The sequence below is a fragment of the Lepidochelys kempii genome, chromosome 14 (assembly GCF_965140265.1).
Source record: "Lepidochelys kempii isolate rLepKem1 chromosome 14, rLepKem1.hap2, whole genome shotgun sequence".
NCBI classification, from domain to species: Eukaryota; Metazoa; Chordata; order Testudines; family Cheloniidae; genus Lepidochelys; species Lepidochelys kempii.
Window position 1 is genome coordinate 9,453,278 of NC_133269.1, and position 21,967 is coordinate 9,475,244.

The 21,967-nt window shown below is 37.1% G+C and overlaps 2 protein-coding genes across 2 annotated transcripts in view; one reads left to right on the forward strand and one right to left on the reverse strand.

The window, feature by feature from the left end:
• Positions 1-14,157, forward strand: part of CRLF3 (cytokine receptor like factor 3) — a 33,169-nt gene extending 19,012 nt beyond the window's left edge. The window contains exons 7-8 of the mRNA XM_073310756.1: positions 108-220; positions 1,640-14,157. Coding sequence (XP_073166857.1) covers positions 108-220; positions 1,640-1,893 — 367 coding nt within the window. The 3' untranslated portion in view covers positions 1,894-14,157. The remainder of the gene's footprint in view (positions 1-107; positions 221-1,639) is intronic.
• SUZ12 (SUZ12 polycomb repressive complex 2 subunit) overlaps positions 8,574-21,967 on the reverse strand; it is a 50,137-nt gene continuing 36,743 nt past the window's right edge. The window contains exons 10-16 of the mRNA XM_073310755.1: positions 21,629-21,806; positions 15,557-15,648; positions 15,129-15,272; positions 14,000-14,157; positions 13,042-13,240; positions 12,350-12,429; positions 8,574-11,170 (exon numbers count right to left, since the gene is read on the reverse strand). Of these exons, the coding sequence (XP_073166856.1) occupies positions 10,825-11,170; positions 12,350-12,429; positions 13,042-13,240; positions 14,000-14,157; positions 15,129-15,272; positions 15,557-15,648; positions 21,629-21,806 (1,197 nt within the window). The 3' untranslated portion in view covers positions 8,574-10,824. The remainder of the gene's footprint in view (positions 11,171-12,349; positions 12,430-13,041; positions 13,241-13,999; positions 14,158-15,128; positions 15,273-15,556; positions 15,649-21,628; positions 21,807-21,967) is intronic.

Genomic DNA, 21,967 nt, shown 5'->3' on the forward strand with positions numbered 1-21,967 from the left:
GTCCTTTATGATAAGGTAGTGCTGATTAGGTATGAACCTTGGTGCAGTTTTTACTGGTTTTTGTTTATTTAAAACTTCAGAATTTAACAAAACTTTCTTTGTCATAGAATCGAAACAGTTGGTCAGCCAGACAAACGAGACAGTATAGGAGTGTGTGTGGAACAGCAGAATGGCTATGATTCTTTACAGCGAGATAAAGCAGTATGCATTAGTACAAATGGTGAGCTTATTAATAGTGTACTGTTGAATATTATCTACTTGTTTATGAAGATCTTGGCTGTCTCTTGTACATTGTGTGCTTTTTAACATCTTATTTATCCCTAACTGCTGGATCTTTTGCTGAAATGGTGTTACAGCTTCCAGCAACCTGAGTAATCGAATTCTATGTTATTTGAAATGAACCACATCGAAGTATACTTGCGGATCTTGAAACATTCACAAATTCGCTTAATACTGTGTATGCTATAGCAACTTGCATGTGTTGTTTTAAGACTTCAAAAAAAATCAACTCATTTCCCGAGACTAGTGCCCATTTAGGAAAACCTGCTTGGAGCTGGGCTTTCCTCTTACTGACTGCTACTGTTGAAGCCTGCCCTGTGTCTCGTGTATTAGGTAGATTCATGGAGGATAGATCCATCAGTGGCTATTAGGCTAGGAATGCAACCCCATGTTCCGGGTGTCCCTAAACTGGTGCCTACCGGAAGCTGGGACTGGATGACAGTTGATATGGATGGATCGCTTGATAAATAGCCTTGTTCTGTTCATTCCCTCTGATGCATCTGGCACTGGCCACTCTCAAGACAAGATACTGGTCTGGATGGATAGACCATTGGTCTGAAGCAGTGTGGCTATTCTTATGTTCTTTTAAAAAAAAAAAAAAGTACAAGTGATTTTTACTAAAGGTTACATTGATAAAAGAACAGTACAACTGGTAAGCTTCCATCTTATTAATCAATTACCCAAAACTTTGCCAAGCACCACTCAAATATCTAAAAAGAGTCCCTGCCCTGAGGCACTTACAATGAAAGAATTAATGGTACTGACAACTTTCCTACCTTGATGTTGCAGTCAGTCCATGATAAGCAAATGCACTGGAGATAGGAAGCGGTCCTATCTTTGATAATTAATCCTTGTCTACGTTTAATGCTTGTCTAACTCTCTGTATTTAACTTAATTGAATATTTAAGAGCTAATTTCTGTTTTATCACTGAAAAGTCAATGGTTAATAGTTTGGGATAGGAGGGTAAGTGAAAACATTTTTAAGATGATTGTTTCCTGATGTGTATAAGGAATGTAATAGTGGAGTTCTAATGCGCTTATGTTTCAGCTAATACATTTGCTTATTATGCTAGTGCACAGTGTCACAGGAACTGTTTAAAATGTTTTGTCAATACCACCTATTCTGTTTTTGGGAAGAGCTAAGAGTTGTAAAGAATTGGTATAGCTGTTACAAAGTTTCGTTATGATTTTACATGTCAGTTTTCTTTGGGTTTGAGTAGTGAGCAAATCAGGTGATGACCTGAATTCTTGGGGGGGGAGGGAGGGGATGTGCTGGGGCTTCATCAGTGGTACAGCCAATGTCTGCCCCTAACCATTATGTACTGTAAGAAATAATGTTTACATCTCTTGCCTGTTTCAGGGGCAGTATTTGTAAATGGCAAAGAGATGACAAACCAATTGCCTGCTGTTACTTGTGGATCAACTGTGACATTTGACATGGAAGTTGTGCATTTAGGTCCCAACAACAACGAGGGAGGAAACTCCAAACTCAGAGTAACCATCAGTTCTAACAACAGGGAAGTAGTTTTTGATTGGGTACTTGATCACTCATGTGGTTCTTTATATTTTGGATGTTCATTCTCCTACCCAGGCTGGAAGGTGTTAGTGTTCTAGCCTCTCTAGTTGTTCGCTGTAAATTTTAAAAGTTGAATTCATTTTTCAAGCTTTTAGTATCTAACTTGGATTTAACAAAACTTGTCTTTACATCACTTGAAGGTCACTATGTTGTACTTAAATTCATTTCAGAATAATGGAAAACATGATCTATTACTCTATAAAAAGCTAAACAGGCAATTAATTTCATACAGCCTTGGAATAAAAACTGGAAAAACCTCAGGGTCCATATATTGAATGGAATGAACTTTGTTTACTGCTGCTGTTGTGTGAAACAAGCCTGTAACACTTTTGGCTTAGGGTTAACAGTCCAAAGTTTTATCTATCCCACCTACAATAAGAGCAAATGACCTTAGTAAATTTCAGATAGACTTGGTTACAAAATGCTGCAGCTTAAACTTTAAGAAGTCAGAACTGTCATGGTTCTGCCTAATACATTCTCTTCTGGCTGTGATACGGTTTGTCATCATTCCCCCAAAATAAGAATGTCTGAGCCTCAAGTATGTTGAAATATGTAGTCAGGCTGTTAAGTGTCATTTCTTTACCAATGTGCTTTACCTTCAAATACTGAACAGTATTTTGTGTGTCTTCTGGAATAAGTTTGATAAACCACATGGACCATGCTTAAGACCCCGCTTTAGTACCATGAACTCTGGAACTTAAATCAAACCATAAAGCAAAGAATGATAACTTATTTTCTTGCTCTATTATAACAAAGTGTAGTAGTATAGGAATTTATTATGAATTTGAACAGGGTAGTTATAAATGACTGGGTAACCGTATTAAACTAGGCCTGTTTCTAGTCCAGAGACTATTAGTGTTACTTGGGTTTACAAGAGCATGTTAACAAGAAAGTGTTTAGAGCCCTAAAATACAATAAATATATTAAAAAACCTTTGCTTACCTCAAAAGCAAATATTGTGTATATAAAGCAATTGTGGCAGTTTTTTTAAATACGGGTGGTGATATAGAACATCGTAAGACCTTGCCCTATTCCTTTCATTTAAATATACCCATGGCTGTGGTAGCTACAGATGCCCCATATCCTAGTCTCAAATAAAGTTACCCCATTTGGGCTATGCATTTTTCCTGTCTTCACCATGAAAGGATGTAAGAGAAGCAAGTTAAAGATGGGCAACAATTAGGGGCATGGAAAAACTCAGATGGGAGGGATTATTCTCATTAGAGAACATGTTGAAAGTGGGAAGAAGCTAAAGTAGGAACTTTTATTCCCGTTCTTGTTACACATGAAATATATTAATGTAAGTGAAAAGTAGAAATTTCAAGTAGATACCAAAACTCTCCTCAGCCACCATAGAACTAGATTAAGATTTACTGTGAAAAGAAGGTGAGAATTAAGAATCAGCTACAGGCAATACTCATTATGAGATTTTTGGATCCTCAAACTTCATCATATAAATCGTTCATTGGGGATTAGGAGGCAACTTTGTCTGGGAACAGGTTAAGTGCAGGATTTCTTCCTTTGAAGCAGCTGATAGAGGACATCTCGTGTACTGGATTAAATGGACCACTGATCTGATGCAATTTTTTTTTAACATAATATAGTTCATCTATATCTAGGAAAGTGCTTTTGAAGACTATTCATGTAGTATCCCTATTTACAGCAGAACAGAGTGTACAACTTGCCAATAGTCAAGTTAGCACTGAAGCTGGCAGCAGAACATAAGTCTGTTTCATATGCCCATGCCTTAACCACTGGATATTACTGACCCCTTTCCCCGTGACTTAGGTAGTGGGTGTGTATGATTAACCTCCATAAAACTCGACTTCAAGCAAAGACAGAAGGGTATTCACTCTGAGGCAAATGTACACCTCCCTCTTCTGGTGAAAGGGCTGGTAAGAATAGGTAACTTTCAAAAGATAAAATGGAGATACATTATATAGGGCTTTGTTCACACAGTTCAGTATACTCCTATCTGAGATAGTTCTCTGTCAGCTTGTTCACAGTACATATTACAAACCAGTTTAAAAAAATTTAATCTGTAGTAAGGGCTGGTACAGTTGTACAAGATTTGAGAAATGTCCAGCATGGTAAACTAGCCCCTGCACTACTGCAACAAACCTCACTCTCCAGCTTTTAGGGAGGGTATAATTGAGGTCAAATCAGTCTTACCGTAGATCACGAAGTTAAGTAGATAAGTCACTTAGATTAAAACCCATCTTTTGCTGTTATCCAAAATGTCAGCTTCCAGCTGTTTGTAAAGACAGCCTTTGTGATCATCTACAACAAATCTAACAGCATGAACTACTAGATAGGTACTCTTCAAACATCAAAGTACTCACCTGTACTGTTAATCCTTTTAAAGAACCTTATTACTGTGGCAGGAGCTTCTCCAAAACAATTAAAGGTTTCAGCAGATTGAAGGCTTGACACTTGCAACTGCTTCAAAACATGTTCCACATCTAAATACGAAAGTCATGCAAAACAGCTTGTTGTAAATACAAAACTGCTTATGAAACTTTGAAAGTATGTTCTCTGAAGCCATAATACTCACTTACCTCAATGACAGATGTTTGTCTTGTGAAATTATTTTTTAAAAATAAAAGTTTGATCCCTGAACTCTGTGCATGTCTTAATTGTTAGCACTGCTTATATTGCTCTCCTCACCCCGCACTCCGGAATACACCTCAGCATCTGTTTAAACTAAGTATAGAAGAGCCCTATACTAGTAAGTCCGTAGATCAGATGACCAGCATAACCGGGTCTATCCATAAACATGTCTACTCAGATCAAGTGCAGCTTTACTATTATCCTTTCTGTATGAGTTAAACAAACACATCTTAGTTCTTTTCTAGTTATTTTCACAGGACCTGGTACTGAAGTGTACATTAACACTGTTGGTGATTCTTCTCTCTAACCTCAGAAGTGCTACTGTTGGGAAGAACAAGACAAGCGTAATTTCTCCCTTTAAGCCACAGCTAGTTCAGTTGCCACAAGACCAAAGATACTTGAAACTTGCCTTGCTCATTATATAGGTCTGCAAACCTTGCCACAACCCGCATAATCGTTGTTCATGTACATTGCTAACATACCTATGCCTTAATTTCCTCTCACTGCAACTCCTTTCTGTGGCTTCTTACTCAGTTTAGCCTATGCTGATGCCTCCTTTCATAAAATAAACACATCCTCACACAACTCCACTGGCTCCCTCTTAGTTTCAAGATCCATTTCTAAACAGCATATTTAAGTTCTCTATGGACTTGATGCAGCCTACTTCAGGCATTGCCTCACTACACCCCGGCCTTTTGCTCACCTACTATTGGCCATGACTCTTCCTTCCCACAAAATCTCAACTGGTGAAACACCCCTTCCCAGCAGCATCTCCCCATCTCTTCTGAAAACTCCTTTCATATTGACTCCATCTGGCCATTACTATTATTTGCCAATTCTAACTGGTCAAGCCGCAGCTTTGCTGAATTCCTTTGTGTCAAAGTCCACCTTCCTTTGCTGGCATGTTGATTAACACGCATCCTTACTTCACTGCCTTTTTCTGGAAAGTAACAGTTTTCTTCTTCAGTGTTTGGAGAGATTTTTGCCCTTGCAATATGTTCCACTTATCTCCCTTTTTGTAATTCTTTTAGAGAAGGTCACCACATCTTCTGTAGAAGAATCCAACCCCATTCAGGAAGCATTTAAACATAAGAACGGCCATACTGGGTCAGACCCAAGTTCCCTCTAGCCCAGCAGCCTCTCTTCTGACAGTGGCCAATGCCAGGTGCTCCAGAGGGAATGAACAGAACAGGTAATCATCAATTGATCCATCCTGTCGCCCATTCCCATCTTCTGACAAACAGAGGCTAGGGACACCATCCCTGCTCATCCTGGCTAATAGCCACTGATGGACCTATCCTCCATGAATGTATCTAGTTCTTTTTTTTCCTGCAATGATGACCCCAAATATCCTTGCTGATCTGACAAATATAACCACTAGTTGCTAAACAAAACAGGATTCACTGAAGATTAAAGAATGGAATACACCACTTCATCCTACCAGCATTAATTTGGAAAATATTCTAAATGCTTCCCTCAGATTTGGTTGTCTTCATGAGCCTCAGGGCTGCCTCACGCTGTCCTTTCCTTAACTCAGCCATTTGTCCACCATCTTAGGAAGGGAAGGGGAGACAAACCTTTTCTGTCAAAAGAGTCCTTGCTTTTTGGTAATGTGCCCTATAATATTTCCAGGTTTTCAGGTCCTGGCCTCACACCACATCCAAGGCACCTACATTCAACCTCCATTTGAAAGAGCCAAACTCCTTAAACAAAGCACTCAGTCATCAGGACCAAACAAATTACATCCTCACAGCCGTCTCCAAGGACACAGATTTTCAATCCAGATTGAAATTGACAATTTCTCTCCTTGTTCCACCAGTGCCAAGAAAATTCCCCAATACTAGTCACTCAGGCTCTATTAGAGACTCCAAACAATAAATGCTTGCCACCCCAAACCTGTAAGGTTGAGGGTCCTGTACTATGATAAGGATACCTCACATACCATCACTGTACAGTTGGAGCCTTTCAAACTTGCAGTGTGCTCCTGGAAAAGTAGAAGGCTCTATAACCTGTAAATATAGGTTTGTTAGTTTAAGTACATAAAAGAATCCTTCAGACAGCCTTTTCAAACATACATCCTGAGATCTTGGTTGCATTAGTAGTAATGCACCTATCCATCCACTGACTTAAGTATGCAATTTATTCCATTAATGTACAAGATAATGGCAGGTTTACTTCAAGTAACAATCCCAACTTTTCACAAATGCCCTGCCTTAACCAAACAGAATCTATCTTTAGATAACCTCCCTTGCCCCAGCCTGTGCGCTTTTGGCACCGACATCACTATTTCAGACATCAAACAAGACTTGGAGCACTGACCAATAACTCCCAGGAGAAATTTAGTCTGAATTTAGACCAAAGTACATAGATGGTAGTAGTGCTTCATGCTCAACCTCAAGGAGAGAGCTTCTAAAATCTTCTCAATATACAGACTGGCAGAAAACTTCCAGACAGACACCATTACATTCATTTCACATCTTTGGATTGTCATAGCACCTTTAATTCTGAGGGACTTAATCTGTCAGCATCAAGGACTACTACTGACAGTACCCATCTCCTACCCCACAGATGGCAGCAAAGTACCAACCCCTCATCTTAAAACAAGGATCATGAGATCTATAATACACGAGCAAAGGCAGACAGTTTAACGACTAACTGAAAGGCACCACCTCCTTGGCTTTCTTAAAAGAATAAATGCGCATATCTGACAAATTGCAATCAAATTATGGTTTTAGGCTCTAGCTATCTTAAAGTAGCTGCTTGAACCTAAGCCAGACCCAAAAAAAGTATTAACCTATGTTTCATCTGAATTATTCTGAATGGGAAGAACAGGTTATTTTTCTTCATTGTCCACTGTTCAACAGCCACTAGACTGATGAACCTTATATCCATTTTAATAAGCATAGTTCAACTCCAGCCTTTTGGCTAGTAAAAAGGGCAGCCTAATCAGTTTTCAGAAGCTAGACAAGTCTCTTATGTACACTTTTCCTGGGTGAGTTAGATACATTCACAGTCCAAATTTTGATTGTTTTAGTTCAGGTCCAACTAAAGCACTTCTGGATCACAGAGTTCATACCAAGTAAACACTATTTGCAGACAAAGGAAAAACTAAGTCATAACTAAGGACCTGGAAGTCAGCATGAAATGTGTTAACTGGAATGTGGAAAGTACCAATACACAGATGAATACATGCCAGTGGTATTCTTCAGATCTGACTGAAAGATCATGTCTGACTCAAAAGTCATTTTGCCTCAAATCATTGCCATTACCTTACCTCACAACCAGTGTTCCCGCTAATTTTTTCCACCCATGTGCAGAATTAATTTTGTTATACCCATATTGAGGTGATGTGCACCATCAGTAGAAACCAAAACCCTAGATAGAATAAATATTTTTTTAAAAGTTACCATTGGGATAATTGCTCCAGCCAGGAGAGTTTAGGCATTTTATAACTCACTACTCAAAAGAATTAAATGTAAGTGTAAGAGAAATAAAAATTATGAAATGCATAGACCAGTCAAAAACTAAAACACTTCGAAAGAAGTATCAAGACCACCACCACAAGTGTCAGAGAGAGACAGACAGAGACATTGCCCTTTTAAGTAGATCAGCATGTCCAGACACAGCAGCAACTACCAACAAGCTCCCTCTGTCCTGAGCCCTGTTGCGTCTCCCCCAACCCCACTCTGTGGAGATGGGGTACAGGGATGGGGGCAGGGGGACACCCTGACATCAGTGCTCCCCTCCCTGCACAGCAAGCTAGAGGTTCCCAGGAGCAGCTCCAAGGCAGAGGGCAGGAGCAGCACAGCAATGGGGGGAGGGATCCCTGAAGTGCACGGCACTTGATAGCCTACTGGGCGGCCACACAGTTAGAGGGAACTTAGCTCATAACATATACACCATCTACCCCAAACACCCACCCTCAAAAAATGGAATAAAAACCTGTAACTGAAACAAAAAAATCTAGAGCGGATTTTTTTAAACCTTCAAAAGAGCAGAACCAGAGACTCCCTGAAGTCCATTAGGGATTTCATTACTGATTTTATGGGGACAGCACTCAGATAGCACAACGATGGGTCAGAGTATAAAACTTTAATATAGACAGGAGAATTGTAACAACCTGACAGATGGAGACTGTAGAGAATCCAAATTTGGTCAAAACTGAAAATGGAAGAGAAAGTTACATTGTTCAGAAAAGGTATTATTTGTGGCCTTTTTGCACGCACACAAAATGACTGGACAACAAGGGCGGCAGATTTTATATTACTGAACTTTATGTACAAAATCTGATTTCAAATAAACATTTAATGTAAAAACAAAGGTTCATTTAAACAACTGAACTTGCTTCTTTCTTTACATCTACTGTACCATTCAAATGCTTTTTAACCAGCTTACATGATTTCTTCAAAATTTCTCATTAAGGGTACATATAGAAAAGGCATCTTTATTATAAATAGAAAACAAAGGGATTTTTTCAGCTTTTATTATAAATTGACATGACATACAAAGTTTACTGGACAGAAGTAATTTCATTACTTTTTGGGGATCACCAACTTTTTGTGCAAACAATGCTAGCCTTCTTTTAAGCATTAAGAGCATAACTGCTTAAGAAATGACATAAGCAATAATTCTAGAACTACATCTCCCCTAAAATAATCTATTTTTTTTTTTACATATGTGCACAGCTTTAGCAAATTAAAGCCAGAGAGAAATGCTTGATGTACTTACTACCCAGAGGCATAATTAGAGTTTGCTATAACTCAGAATTGACAAATCAGAGTTTGTAATGAAAGCTTCAGTTTCCCTCTTTCCTATTTTTACACAAAATCAGTGACTAAGAACTTAATACTGGATGACAAATCACATCCACACCATTAGTTAAATAGTCTCACAGTTAAACACATCTTAAGGACCATCAAAATCAGTATTTACATTTTATAAATTTCTGAAGACACCATTAGAAAGCTTATATATCCCTTAAACAAAATAGGGAAATGCATCTTATGGTGATGGAATGAAATAAAAAATTAAAAATACCTGTATTTACAGCAGCATTGTTCCTTTATAAATAAAGAATATGAAAAATGCAATATCTTAAGGATAATAAAAAATTGAGGTGATGTCACAACCACAGTGCTTGCTTGAATAAACCCTTCGGTGCTGATACTGTACCAGTAGTGAAACCACTTTCCATTGGAAAAAATCTGTAAACATATGCATAAAATGTGTTAACAGCAGTGCAAAACTGCTCAAATATATTTTACTCAGCATCTTAGTATCTGTATTGAATACAATACATCACAGAATACTTGCATAAGAAGTGCAACACATTTTCTGGTCCAATTTTACAGTGCATTTTTCCTGAAGAGTGGTATCTCAAAAGCCCAAACTAAATCTATGGCCTGATCCTGCAGTCTATGTTCAGGCAAAACAGTATGCATAACTCCAACTGGAGTATTTATCAGAGTAATGACTGCATACTGACTGTAGACTCTGGGCCTTAGCATGGCACACTATGATGCAACCCTTTAAAAAAGAGTTAGACACCAGATAGTTCTTGTGTAGCTGTGTAAATGTGTAATAAAAATAGAAAGTAGCTAAATGTTCAAGTTTAAAATGGTACACTGGGCGATCAATACATCAGAATTACCCACAAAAAAACAAACTGCCAGTAACCTCAAGATGGTACTTCACTGTGTCTGTAATGTGAAAAGCCAAGATCTTTCCAAACAGGCACAAGACAAAGAAGTGCTATGTTAAATTTGCAAACTTTTACAATTTTAGTGTAAAAAAATTACCAATTTGTGGTTTATGATGATCATAAATTGATAAATGATTCCAAAAAAAAAAACAAGGATCAAGGTTAAACTTTAAATAATGATGCATATTTTCACAAAAAAGCTAACTGGAGTATTTCTAAATAAAAAAAGCAAATTGTATCCCAATCCCCTTTCAAATTGTATCCCAATGTTTCACAACTTCATGGTAGGAAAAACAGCCAGGTACAGATGCAAAAACCTTAATATAAAAAACTGTTTTACATATATTTAAATTATGTAAATTCAGTAGAGTTGATAAGATACTAATTACTAAAATTACAAAAAGATTTTTGTATTGCTCTTCATGCTCAAACTCTTAGAATATTGTCATTACATCACCAAAACTGATATACATGTAGTACTTGCATAATTAACTGAATAGGAACCTGTTGTAACAATATCCTTGTTGAAATCATTTATTTCCATCCAACAGTGCCTGTTTGGAACCTGTGTAATTTTTTGTTTAATTCTTTATAGAACTCATGCACCCTAGGAATGTCACTTCAATGTTTGTCCATTGAATGGCATTTGCCTTTTCCTTCAGAGCTTTTGTTTTTTACTCTGTTTTGTGACCCCTGAGACACTATCTGTTTCTGAAACTCTCTCTCTCGTGTTAGTTTCACTATATCCATTTGTTGTCCCACTTTGTTCTTCAGAAAACTCCTCATTTGTTGGGGTAGTTGATTCTCCTTTTTCTAACTTCTGCTGCATTTCTCGAAGCTTAGTAACAGCTTTGTCTATTGACATTATGCTAATGAGGTTAAAGTCATGCATGCTGACCAGATGAAGCATAAAATTTCTACATAAGTTCTTCTTAATTATTTTCTGTCCATAATTTTCAACAAACAGCATACAGGCATGATTCATTTGATTGTCAGCAATAAACCTGTCAAATTAAAAAATTGTCAGTATGGAAGTAAAACATTTTGGAAATCAAAAGCAATACAACATGTAGTTCACATCACTAATAGTAAATGTCACTATCAGAGCCTGGTAGCTTCTAGATATCAAAGCTTTCAAAATTTCCAGTGATTAATCTAAAATAGTAAGAAAATGCAAACACACTGTAGAACATTCCTCTTTTAAACTGATCTCCCTTTGAATAACTAAGATAACTCTGGATTTTAAGTGCTTTATATCTGTTTAGTGAATTACAAACAAATCAATTAAATCATGGTATAGACTTGTTGGATCAATTAGTTTCAGAATATGATGTCATCCTTAGTATAAGTATGTACAGTTCTAAAAGAAGTTATTTATGGGACTTATATTTAGGTTGCATCAAACCACAGGTGTACTTCATGATTCTGGGGTCATAACTGATGCAATACAGCTGTGGCCTTAGCTATAGAAGGTATTTGACTTGCTGGATTTATGTTTACACCAGATCAGATGTTTGGTTTTCCTTTCAACTTGGCTTTGAAAAATTAAGGCTAGAAAATAAACACATTAAGTGTAGAGAAAAATTCCTTTACACATGCTACACTATTTAGCAAACGTAGTGTTTCTTAAGGTTATGTCTCATCCAAGACCCTGGGCAGCTCTGACTACTGAAGATTCTACTGGACTTTTTGCAAGAGAAGGGAGAGTTAGCATAGACATTTTGGCAAATTACAATTCAAGCAATACAAATCTGCCTACCTAAATTCCCTCTTCCAATTTCCATTGAATACAATGGTATGTTTACATCCTTTCTAAATGATGTTTGTGCACTATTAAATAGTTGCTCCATTTCTCCCCAGAGCTGGTTGTAATTTAGTGCTAAGTGAGGCATTTCATGCAGTTTTAAAGTACTTCATGATCCCTCGAGGATCAAAAGGCATAATTAGAAATAGCATCCCAAATGCCCCAGCTTCCAGAAACTGCAATCAAAATGCAGGATTTAAATATCCTCTGACAGGGTACTGTTCAAGATTGAGTATAGTGAGTAAAAAGGAAAGGAGGATCCACTACATTTAAAAGGTTAAACACATACAACTTAATTGTGTATTTTAAGTCAATTTTGATGCAGCAAAGAATGGTATAAAATAAGTCTATTCTAGTAAAAATTAAGAAACTATCATACCCGTGCTTCATAACATGTAGATTCCACAATTTCATCACTTCTTTCTCTCCTTCGTTAACATCAGAAAATTCTTCAATTTGCTGCAGTGAAAATATCAAACAAACATTAAAATCTCAAGGTTAACCAATACAGTACTTGTTCACTTTGAACTTCCTTTCCTGGTTTTCAATCACCTATATTTCACAGAAACAATTGCTCCTGTAAATTCATCAAAACACTCTTCAGTCAGGGTAGATCATGGTGTAGAACACAATGCAAAAACGTAATGTACAAGTCCTTTATTACTACATCCACATTTCCATATGTCTCCTGTTATCAACTGGTATTCCTGCACTAAATAGCAGCAACATATGAAAATGAAGGGAGCCTGTAAGATTATGTGAACTGCACTGGATTAGCAAGTGAGGACAGACTTCATGATCACTTTAGTGCCTGCAGTTCAAATGGATAAACATTTAATGTTAGTGGTGGAACTCTAACTCAGGGCTTTAATCCCAAAGGCTAGGTGCCATCTGACTAGTCTAATAAGAGCAGGTATGTGTATATATACACACACCACTATTTGGATTTCTGACTGATGGAAAACTAACTCTGCTTAGCAAAACTGACAAATTGTTTTCTGGATAATTTTAATAAAACATAGGCAAGGAAAATTCATCTAAATATATCTTTGTACATAAAGAATAATTTACTGTAATAGTTTTCTCTCTCAGCCATTCAGGATCTTTTTCATCTTCACTGTCTACTTCCATTTCTTGTGGACGGAGAGGTAAACAGGTATCACTATGGAAATATAACCGATTGTGTCCACTGCTGTATGTTCTTTGCTGTTCCACTTCTCCATCTTCAGATTCAAGAAATTCTGACATACTTGCTTTTGTACGCTTTGGCCTAATGAAATAAAAAAATTAACTAAGCATGTTAGTTTTCAGTTCTATCAGACTTCAGCTATGCAAACGCTAGTCACCAGTGGTACTAATTACTAATACTTGTCATTTTATTGACTTGTATATATTGTAGTTTGCAAATCTAATACAAAGGATTAAGCATAAAAACCACATTAGACCTCAGAGAATAAGTTATTGTGCAAGTATCTGCAAAATATAATTTAAGAGCGCAGTTACAGTCAGATTAAATAGAATACGAAAAATAACATTCTTACTTGACTGAACGTACACGAAGAGCAAGGTTTGTCATATCTGCTTGCTTCAGTAATACCCTTTTACTACTTTTTACTCCTGTTAGCATTTTAGAACCAGTACATATAGAAAACTCAGCTGGATTTTTTTGTCTCACACAGATGTGTGTTAACTATGCTCCAAATTCAAAATCATCATTACTGGTGAAGCACAAGACAAAGAACAAACCTTATCTTTCAGATCACAGGATGAGCTGGGTATGGCTACTTTTTTACTTAAAAAGTGAACAAATTTTATATGGAGTCACTGGTGATATTATCATCCCTCAATACCACTTTACAAAATACAACTACTCATTCACTTCGAATATCTTTCCTGGTTTTCAAACAAACAGAGGAACAAATTCTACCCCCATACCATGTGCAACTTTACAGAAACCAACGGGTATGTAAAGGCAGAGTTTGGTCCATGCAATATATCTAGACCACCACTTCACTTTGTATTCACCTACCTGCATACAAGGATGTGTGTGATAGGAGTTCTTTTGACTGGTCCATTGCGACTGAAGGCAAATCCAGGCTGACGATGAATATCCTGAGGATTTCCTGCATAGGAGCCATCATAACACTCATTGATAGAAACATCTATCCTAGCACCTTTTGGATGATACTGTAACAAATAATGGTAAATATATTTAGCATAGTAAAGGAAAGTCACTATTGTAACAGGATTTATCCCCCATTTCTCAATCCCTCAAGGAGTTTTAGAACAGTGACTGTTCAAATTCAAAATGCCTTACAAAAAATCATTGCATCCATAGTATCCAGTCTCATGTGATTCTAGTTTCCTCTTCCTTCCCCAGAGATAGCCAGACAACTTAAGTAATAATTTTTCCTTTAGATGCAAATAAAGGCCTCTTCATCCTGGATGCTTCATTCTCATCGTTTTCATCCAAGAATTTTAATACAAAACCATCAGTTTGATTTGAAAAACTCAATAAAAGTAACAAGTTTAAAAATTAATATTCAGAAGCTCACAAATACAGAAGTGATTCAGAGTGCCACAAAAGTTTTTATGAATCCTGGCAGTCCTTGCCCTATATTCTAACCAGATTTCCAAGTGCTGAAGCTACAGTATGGACATGATATAGACAAAAAGAGGAAACAGGCATCTTAAACGTTTAAAATGAAGGAAATCAGAAATAAATCTAATGATTTGAAAACCACTAAAACAATGCATTGGAAAGGAAACGCGTAAGTAATCTTTCACATACAGTCCCTTACTAAAGGAAGTAAAATTAACAGGACTTGGAATTGTTAACTGCTTCCTAAAGTCTCTGGAAATTCTCGATTTTAAATCTAAATTACTGACTACATCATACAAACAAATACACAGTATCAAAAGACAACTACAGTGAGAAGAAAAATATTCTAAACTGAAGTGATTCTAACGTACTGTCAAAGATTAAGTCAATTTTGGGGAGCAGGGGGAGAATCTCTTGGGGCCCAATTTTGGCTTCACATAACAGGGAGCTGACCCTTACTATACGACTTACAACAGAATGGCAATGATGTCACTGCACTATACAGTATCTATGACCGACTGTTTCATACTGATAACTGTCAAGTAAGATTACTTACAACATAATTAAAAATAAATCTGCTGTGACAAAGCTTAAGATGTTTGAGTAAACTATAAAGTTTGCGGCAGTTCAACGTGCACCATGGGCAGTGCAAGTCATCTCTGGCTTCAGTCTGCTGTCTTGTATTGTTGTTATACAGGAACTGATGCAAACAAAAAAAAGGTTGGTATTAGCATTATCTGAAATCTTTCATTTATTAGTCCCCCACCCTCAAAACCCAGCATGCACACATATTCCCTATGGGAATGATCTAGGGGGAAGTACTATTCTGCTGAAGCACCAACTGGGACAGTGCTGCAGATATAGCTAAAAATTCCTCCTCTTTCACACAGATGGGAAAAAAATGCATAAAGATCAGGCCTGAACATTTAAATTCTGTAACACTATGTACTCCTCCATTCTTAATGGTATTAAAACTTTCAATACCTGGTAAAATATTCGTAACTTTTGTCGAGGTTCATTTAAAACATCTCTCTCTTTTCTTGTTTGTAGGTCTGTTGGCAAGGATTCTTTCACAGCTACAAAAAGAACATATGTATAAAGACGCACACGTCTGTTTAGTGTGATGGGAAAAGGACATTGTTTCTCACCTGAATATAGCAGCTCTATGAAGGGTTCCCTCATTCTGGAGGGAATGAGCTACTTTGGTGTACTCTGAGTTGGGTAGCTCACCAAACAACGAGTCTTGGCGCTCAGCTTCCTTCTCATATCTATAGTTACAACTATCATTTAAACACCAAGTGGCTCTCCAGATTGGGGGAACCCTTCAGATTACCTGAACATTTCAAGTTTAGAACCATGTTCTCTTTTCTGGTCAGGGCTTCTCTGTTTAAAGTAAGATATTTCTTTAGTAATAGTCAAAACAGACCTGGGTGGGAAACTGAAAAATATAGCTTCAGATGACTTCACTCAGAACACATTGCCTAAATTCAATTTCAAAGATTTCTTAAGTCAGACAAGAGAACACACAGTATCAAATGCAGCTATAATGTAAACAACAAGTATTTAATTTAGAATTTTTGCCTGAAATCAAACTTTTTTGGTTAATATTAGGGCCAAGTTTTGGTGTCACATAAGCATATAACAATTCCTTAGTTGACAGTGCGATTCAAACATCAAATAGGTGCTTGGCAGACAGTCTCTACCAACAGCCTCCCTTTTAGCCTACTATGGTCATTCCTTTCATTCAGCATAGTAACATCGTGCCCACAAGGCAAGTTACTAATAGTAAGCCAGAAAAATTAAATGCAATATGTAGACTCAAATGGAGGTCAGAGACAAGAGAGACTTAAGTACACAACTTGATCCTTAAAGTCTACCCACTAAGAAGTGAGACCAATTATGAAACCTACTTGCCTCTGAATGGTCAACAAAATGGGTCAAAATTAGTCTCTAGCCACTAAATATAGAATCTCAATTTTCAAGCTGTTTACAAAATGCAGACACGCCGCACTGAAGATTTTATGAACAGGTGAAAATTTGCATACCAACATAAAAGCAAGAAGAGGACCTACACCCCTTGTTCTTTGTACCATATACTCCTGGGTAGTAAGCTATGGGCTTTCTTCTGGTTTTCAGGATTTAGCAGAGGGTCAAACCCAATCTTCTGAAAGGTTTTACTGTCTTAGAGAGAGATTCTTTAACAAGTCTGCCTTAGGAAGTCTGCCAGGAGCACAGCTGACAACATTCAGAGCATATTTATCTTCCGGAAAGCTGTATCGGATCCTGTCCTTTGATGCCTGGGTTCCACAACAGACCATCCCAACCTGCAGATGTCATAACCAGGCATTTTCTGTGCATCTTCACTTCTCAGCACTCAGGAAATAAGATGTAGATATTAGAAACTTCCTCCACTATAAAAACAACAACTTGTCAATGGTCCAAAGTCCTGGGATATGAATCTATTGCAGAATCTTGAGAGTTTTGTTTTTGATAACTACACCTTCAAGGTTGTTTATTGCTTACAGATTGCTTTGGACCACCTTCCCTGGTGGGATTTCTCATCTGGGAGAATATGCTCTTTGGTGAGCCAGCCTGCTTGATAAGCTGCTCTGATGGAAGACAAATTAGTAATGCGGCTTTTCTGGCCAACAACCTGCTCCTTATCTCTCTGTTCATTTCTGCAGTCAACTGCTACTCTGCTCAACAATTCCACCGTTAGCCAAGTCCGGAGAAACAGTGGACCACCAGGAGACCTGGCATGGAGAAGCAATAAGAAGTGGAACTTTGCCAGTAGAGGAGGAATTCGACTTCCTCCTGAGGACTTCCTCTACTGGGACTTACCTAAGTTTATCTGGGCTAAATTAGCAGTCCCTATTTCCAAAGTCATGAAGTAGCTCCTATCCCATCTCTAATCCCTAGTTTGGGTGGAGGATTAATCAAATGGATCTGGCACCAGGAAGGCCTTACTGAGGACAGCATCATTTCAGTACTTTATTCTGGACAGCATCTCAGATTCCTGGAAGGTGCAGCTGCCATTCTAAGTATGGCTGAGGAAGTTAAGGTTCATCCTGTGAAGGATGGGTATGGACTTCTGGAGAGCTGGGCACAGATGCTGTTGCTGATTGGTGTCTGCATTACTACACAGACGACCTGAAGTAGTTAAATGAATTCCTATCCCTTGGAAGAAGCTGTATAGAGGCAGGGGCCACTTGTGACCCATGTAGTTTATTACTATATAACGCAATAGTTGGGCAAATTATAATAACGTGCACCTATTGGAAACAAATGGCCACAAAACAGACCTTCTCCCGTTATTACCTCCAGCCACAAACAGCTACTATTCCAATGGACCAAAATCAGCAAACAAGACAGATTCAATTAATGCATCTTGCACTACCATCCTAAAGGCATCAGACTTTAGCAAACTAGAAGAAGAAACTCCAGAACAGAGAGGACTCTCTAAAGAGAATAACTGCCTCCTTCAACCTCTAGGAATTAAATCCTGGAGGACAGAACAACTGCATTCCAGCTAAAACCTATGAGTGACACTGGAAGTTTCCAAGCCAGTTAAGATTTTATAAATAAACACCCTGAAGTGAATCAGGTGCTAGTGTAGAAACTAGATGTTGTGGCTGTGCCAGTCCAAGCAACCTAAAATGCAGATTACTGAATTTTGTATAACTTAAAGTTGAGTGGCCTTTAAGTCTCACCTTAACCAAAATATATGACAATTTTCCAACATGGAGGTTGAAAAGGCATGAACAACTGTGTTTAGATCTGAATCAAGGAACAGCTTACAATATCTGGGCTAGCCACTGCTGTCACCCAGGAATCCAAGCACTGGATTCAATGAAATCCTGAAACTGCAAACCATTAAGACTAAGGCAGGAGACCAACACCCAGTCAGTTTTAAAGGCTCTCCCTATCTACTATCAAAAACTGCCTGTCTCCAGGGACTGAATTTACAATTAGATTTTATTCTGTAGCTTTTGAGCTAGGCTCTGGAAAAGCAAGAAAATGGCTTCCTGATCCAGCTGAACATAACAGACACACTAACAGCACTACAGTCCTTTAGATGACAAAATCAGGGATGTACCAATAAAGATAGAGAGCCTGTTCAGGATTTTTTTAAACATTCCTCCAGACATTGTACTATTATCGGATTGCATTCTACTTGCTGAGTATGTACTTTAAGTATTGAAATTTCTTCAGTTGTCAGCATTGCAGGAAACAAGTGATCAAATAAGAATCAAGTTGCTTGGTAATACAAATTAAGCTCCAGGAGCTGGAACTGGTTAGTAATCTGTACGTTTGACATATCTAATCCAGTATATATTTCACAGACACGATAAATCACTTACAACTGCTACACCTTTCACACTAAGGATGTTTGTGTGTTTCCACCACACACACTTTAAAATGTTTTAAATTTAATTAGTGTCTCAGTAACTCAGGATGTGTCTACCTTACAAGCACTGCAGCACCACTGTAGACACTTATTGCAGTAACAGAAGTGGTTTTTCTATTGCTGTAGTAAAGTACCCCCCCACCTCACTTCCCGACAGGCGGTAGGTACATCAGGACTTGGGTCATCTTAACTATGTCTCTCAGTGGTATGAATTTTTCACACCCAGGTGACATAGCTATGTTTTAGGTGTAGACCAGACCTCAGTTTTCAAAGAATGCTTAACACTAGTGTAAAGTACGTTTCTTGTAAGTAATCTACCAATTTACTCATATCTTGAAAATCTGAATAGATTTGCAAGATTTCAACAATGATGCTTAAAAGCGAGGCTTACTACAAGAGTAAAAGGTACATTTTTCTATTTTTAAGTTTTACTATCTTTAACTGAGAAATGTCTTTTTTGAAAAGAGAGCAATGTCATTTTCATACCTTACGTCCAACACTATAGCTATGACAGGTGCCTGTATTACTCCCTTTTACAAGGGGTTTCTAATATAGCCACTATAATTCTCAATGCAAATCCAGTCTAGGTATAATTTTACATGCAACAAAAATACACTTTCAAAAATGACCCACTTACAAATTTAGGTGACAGCTTTTAAATAGGTACTGAAGACATCTCTTTAGGCTTGTGTATATTTTGCCATTTTATTTTTATGTATAGGCATTTCAATAGTGCTCATCAAAATACTAGTTCATATAAATTAAACCAATTTTACTATGCCAGATGACTGAAAAAATGTCTAATTTAGGTATACAGCGAATATCAATAGGTTATGATAAAACAGGCCTCTGAAGACGTAGTGGGCCAGATTATACTAACACAAAAGTGACTTAAATGTCTATTTGCACAATAGCACCAACATCTGTATATAAAAACCCAACTGTTCCACTAATACTGCATTGAGTACAAAAGATTCAAGATTAATTAAATGCAAAAATAGAAAATTAATACTATCATTTAAAAAATTTTTAATTACAGTAATCCATTAAAGTCTTCAATTCTATTATAAATTAAAATGGGAATGAAACAGTGAACATTTCAACAAGTCATTTTCCTAACTGAAGCATTCTGAACGAACATTAAATGAATTTGAAAAGAGCACTCTATCCAATATTGCTTGACTTTAATGACATTTGATGCAGTGATGAAGAAAACATTTTAAACACTGACATTGTTACAGTTTGAATCTAGACTCCCAATCCGTTACAGGAAGACCTTACAGTAAACGCTAACAGGTTGCTGAAGGGGGAAAAAAAGGAAGTGTCAAGAGAAAATTTATTTAACCAAAATGGAAAGACAGAACAAAGTTTGAAAGATTTTGAGTATCTAGAGCTCTGATCCTTAGAATTACTAACTCTTCCACTAACAGGTTGCTGAGGAGAAAGATGGTCAAAAGAAGCAGTTCAACAACAAAAACACAAAAATCTGAGTATTAAAGCTTCACATATATTCTATGAATACCAATTTACCTCAGACAATTACAAATGACTAAGTCAGCTTTGTTCTAATTTACCAACAGGACACCAGTACACAGTTTTACCGCGGAGCATAATGGGTAGAAATTGGAGCTATTCAGCTCCTGTGAAGGCTGAATTAATACAATTTTCAGAACTCCTCTTTCATGTAGATGGAAACTACAAGTCTGATATTCTAAGAGTAAGTAATTTCCATCAGCTAGTCAAATGCAAAATCTCAAGAGCAAAAAGGGCAAAAAGTTGAACACCCTGACAAGAAACTCATCTTACTTGAATAGTACATATATTTTAGGTTTACAATACACTACATCAATTACACATCAAGGAGATCATTACCAGTTCAATACCATTCCCAGACAATATAAAAATTAGCTCTAGAGATTACAAAATCTCTATATTCTGATGAATGCCAACTGACAAACATCTGTCTCAAACTTTTATCAAAATGTATTCTGACTTAAAACGCCAACTATTTCAGACAGTGTTTTTCCACTATGTTAGAAACAACTGGTTAATGTTACACAATTGTCATATGAATGCCAAATTTTGGCCTAATAGGATCATTTTCACCATAATGCATGAGTTGGATGAAATTTCAATTAATAAATTAAATTAGAAAGATGAAGGCAATCTAGGAAAGCAGAAAATCCTAGAAAAAGTATCCTTAGATCCTACCATTACCTTTCTGAAGACTTACATCATATCAGTATTTAAGATAAGCTTTTATCTATCTGCTTATGAATATTTAAACTGATCTCACCTGCTAGTCTTAAAATAAACTTATGGGAAATTATTCCATGTTCTGCTTACTTTAAAATTCCATTTAAAAAAATCTTCAGTAAAAGCAATGAAAATATAATACTCCTACAAAAAATAAATTAGGAAAACCAGTACATTCACCATTTGTTTCAGCTGCAGTGGTTTTACATAATCTTTTATAGCTTCACTGGTGTAACAAGGGACCTCACAGGTTTGTTTGTTTTTCAATTTAGTAATGCAGCAATGAGGAATTTTTGAAGTGGGCATTTCAGTGTAGAAGAGCTCAAAGAGATTGTTAAAGAGGAAAAAAAAGTCAGTGTTCCCAAAACATGAGAACTTGGGTGTTCACTTACCTATAGTCTGAGCAGGTTTAACAGAAGTAGGCTTGTTTTCTTGAGGGAGACTTTCTGAATTTCGTGTTGCAAGAGGTTTGGCTATAGGAGCTGTAGATTTATCATTTGTATCTCCTGTCCAACGAAGGGTAAACTGAAGTGTAGGTCCCTGAGAAAATGTTTCAAATGGAGGTAACCTCTGTGGGGGAAAACAAAAGAGCCACCATGTTTTTACTTGAGAAAACACTGAAATTACTTCGAATGAAAAAGCTTTTATGGGGTGAAGTGACACTTTTTTCCCCAACAAATCAAAATGTACAAGTGGCTTTTGATCATAATTGTAATCGTTTTCTAAATTTA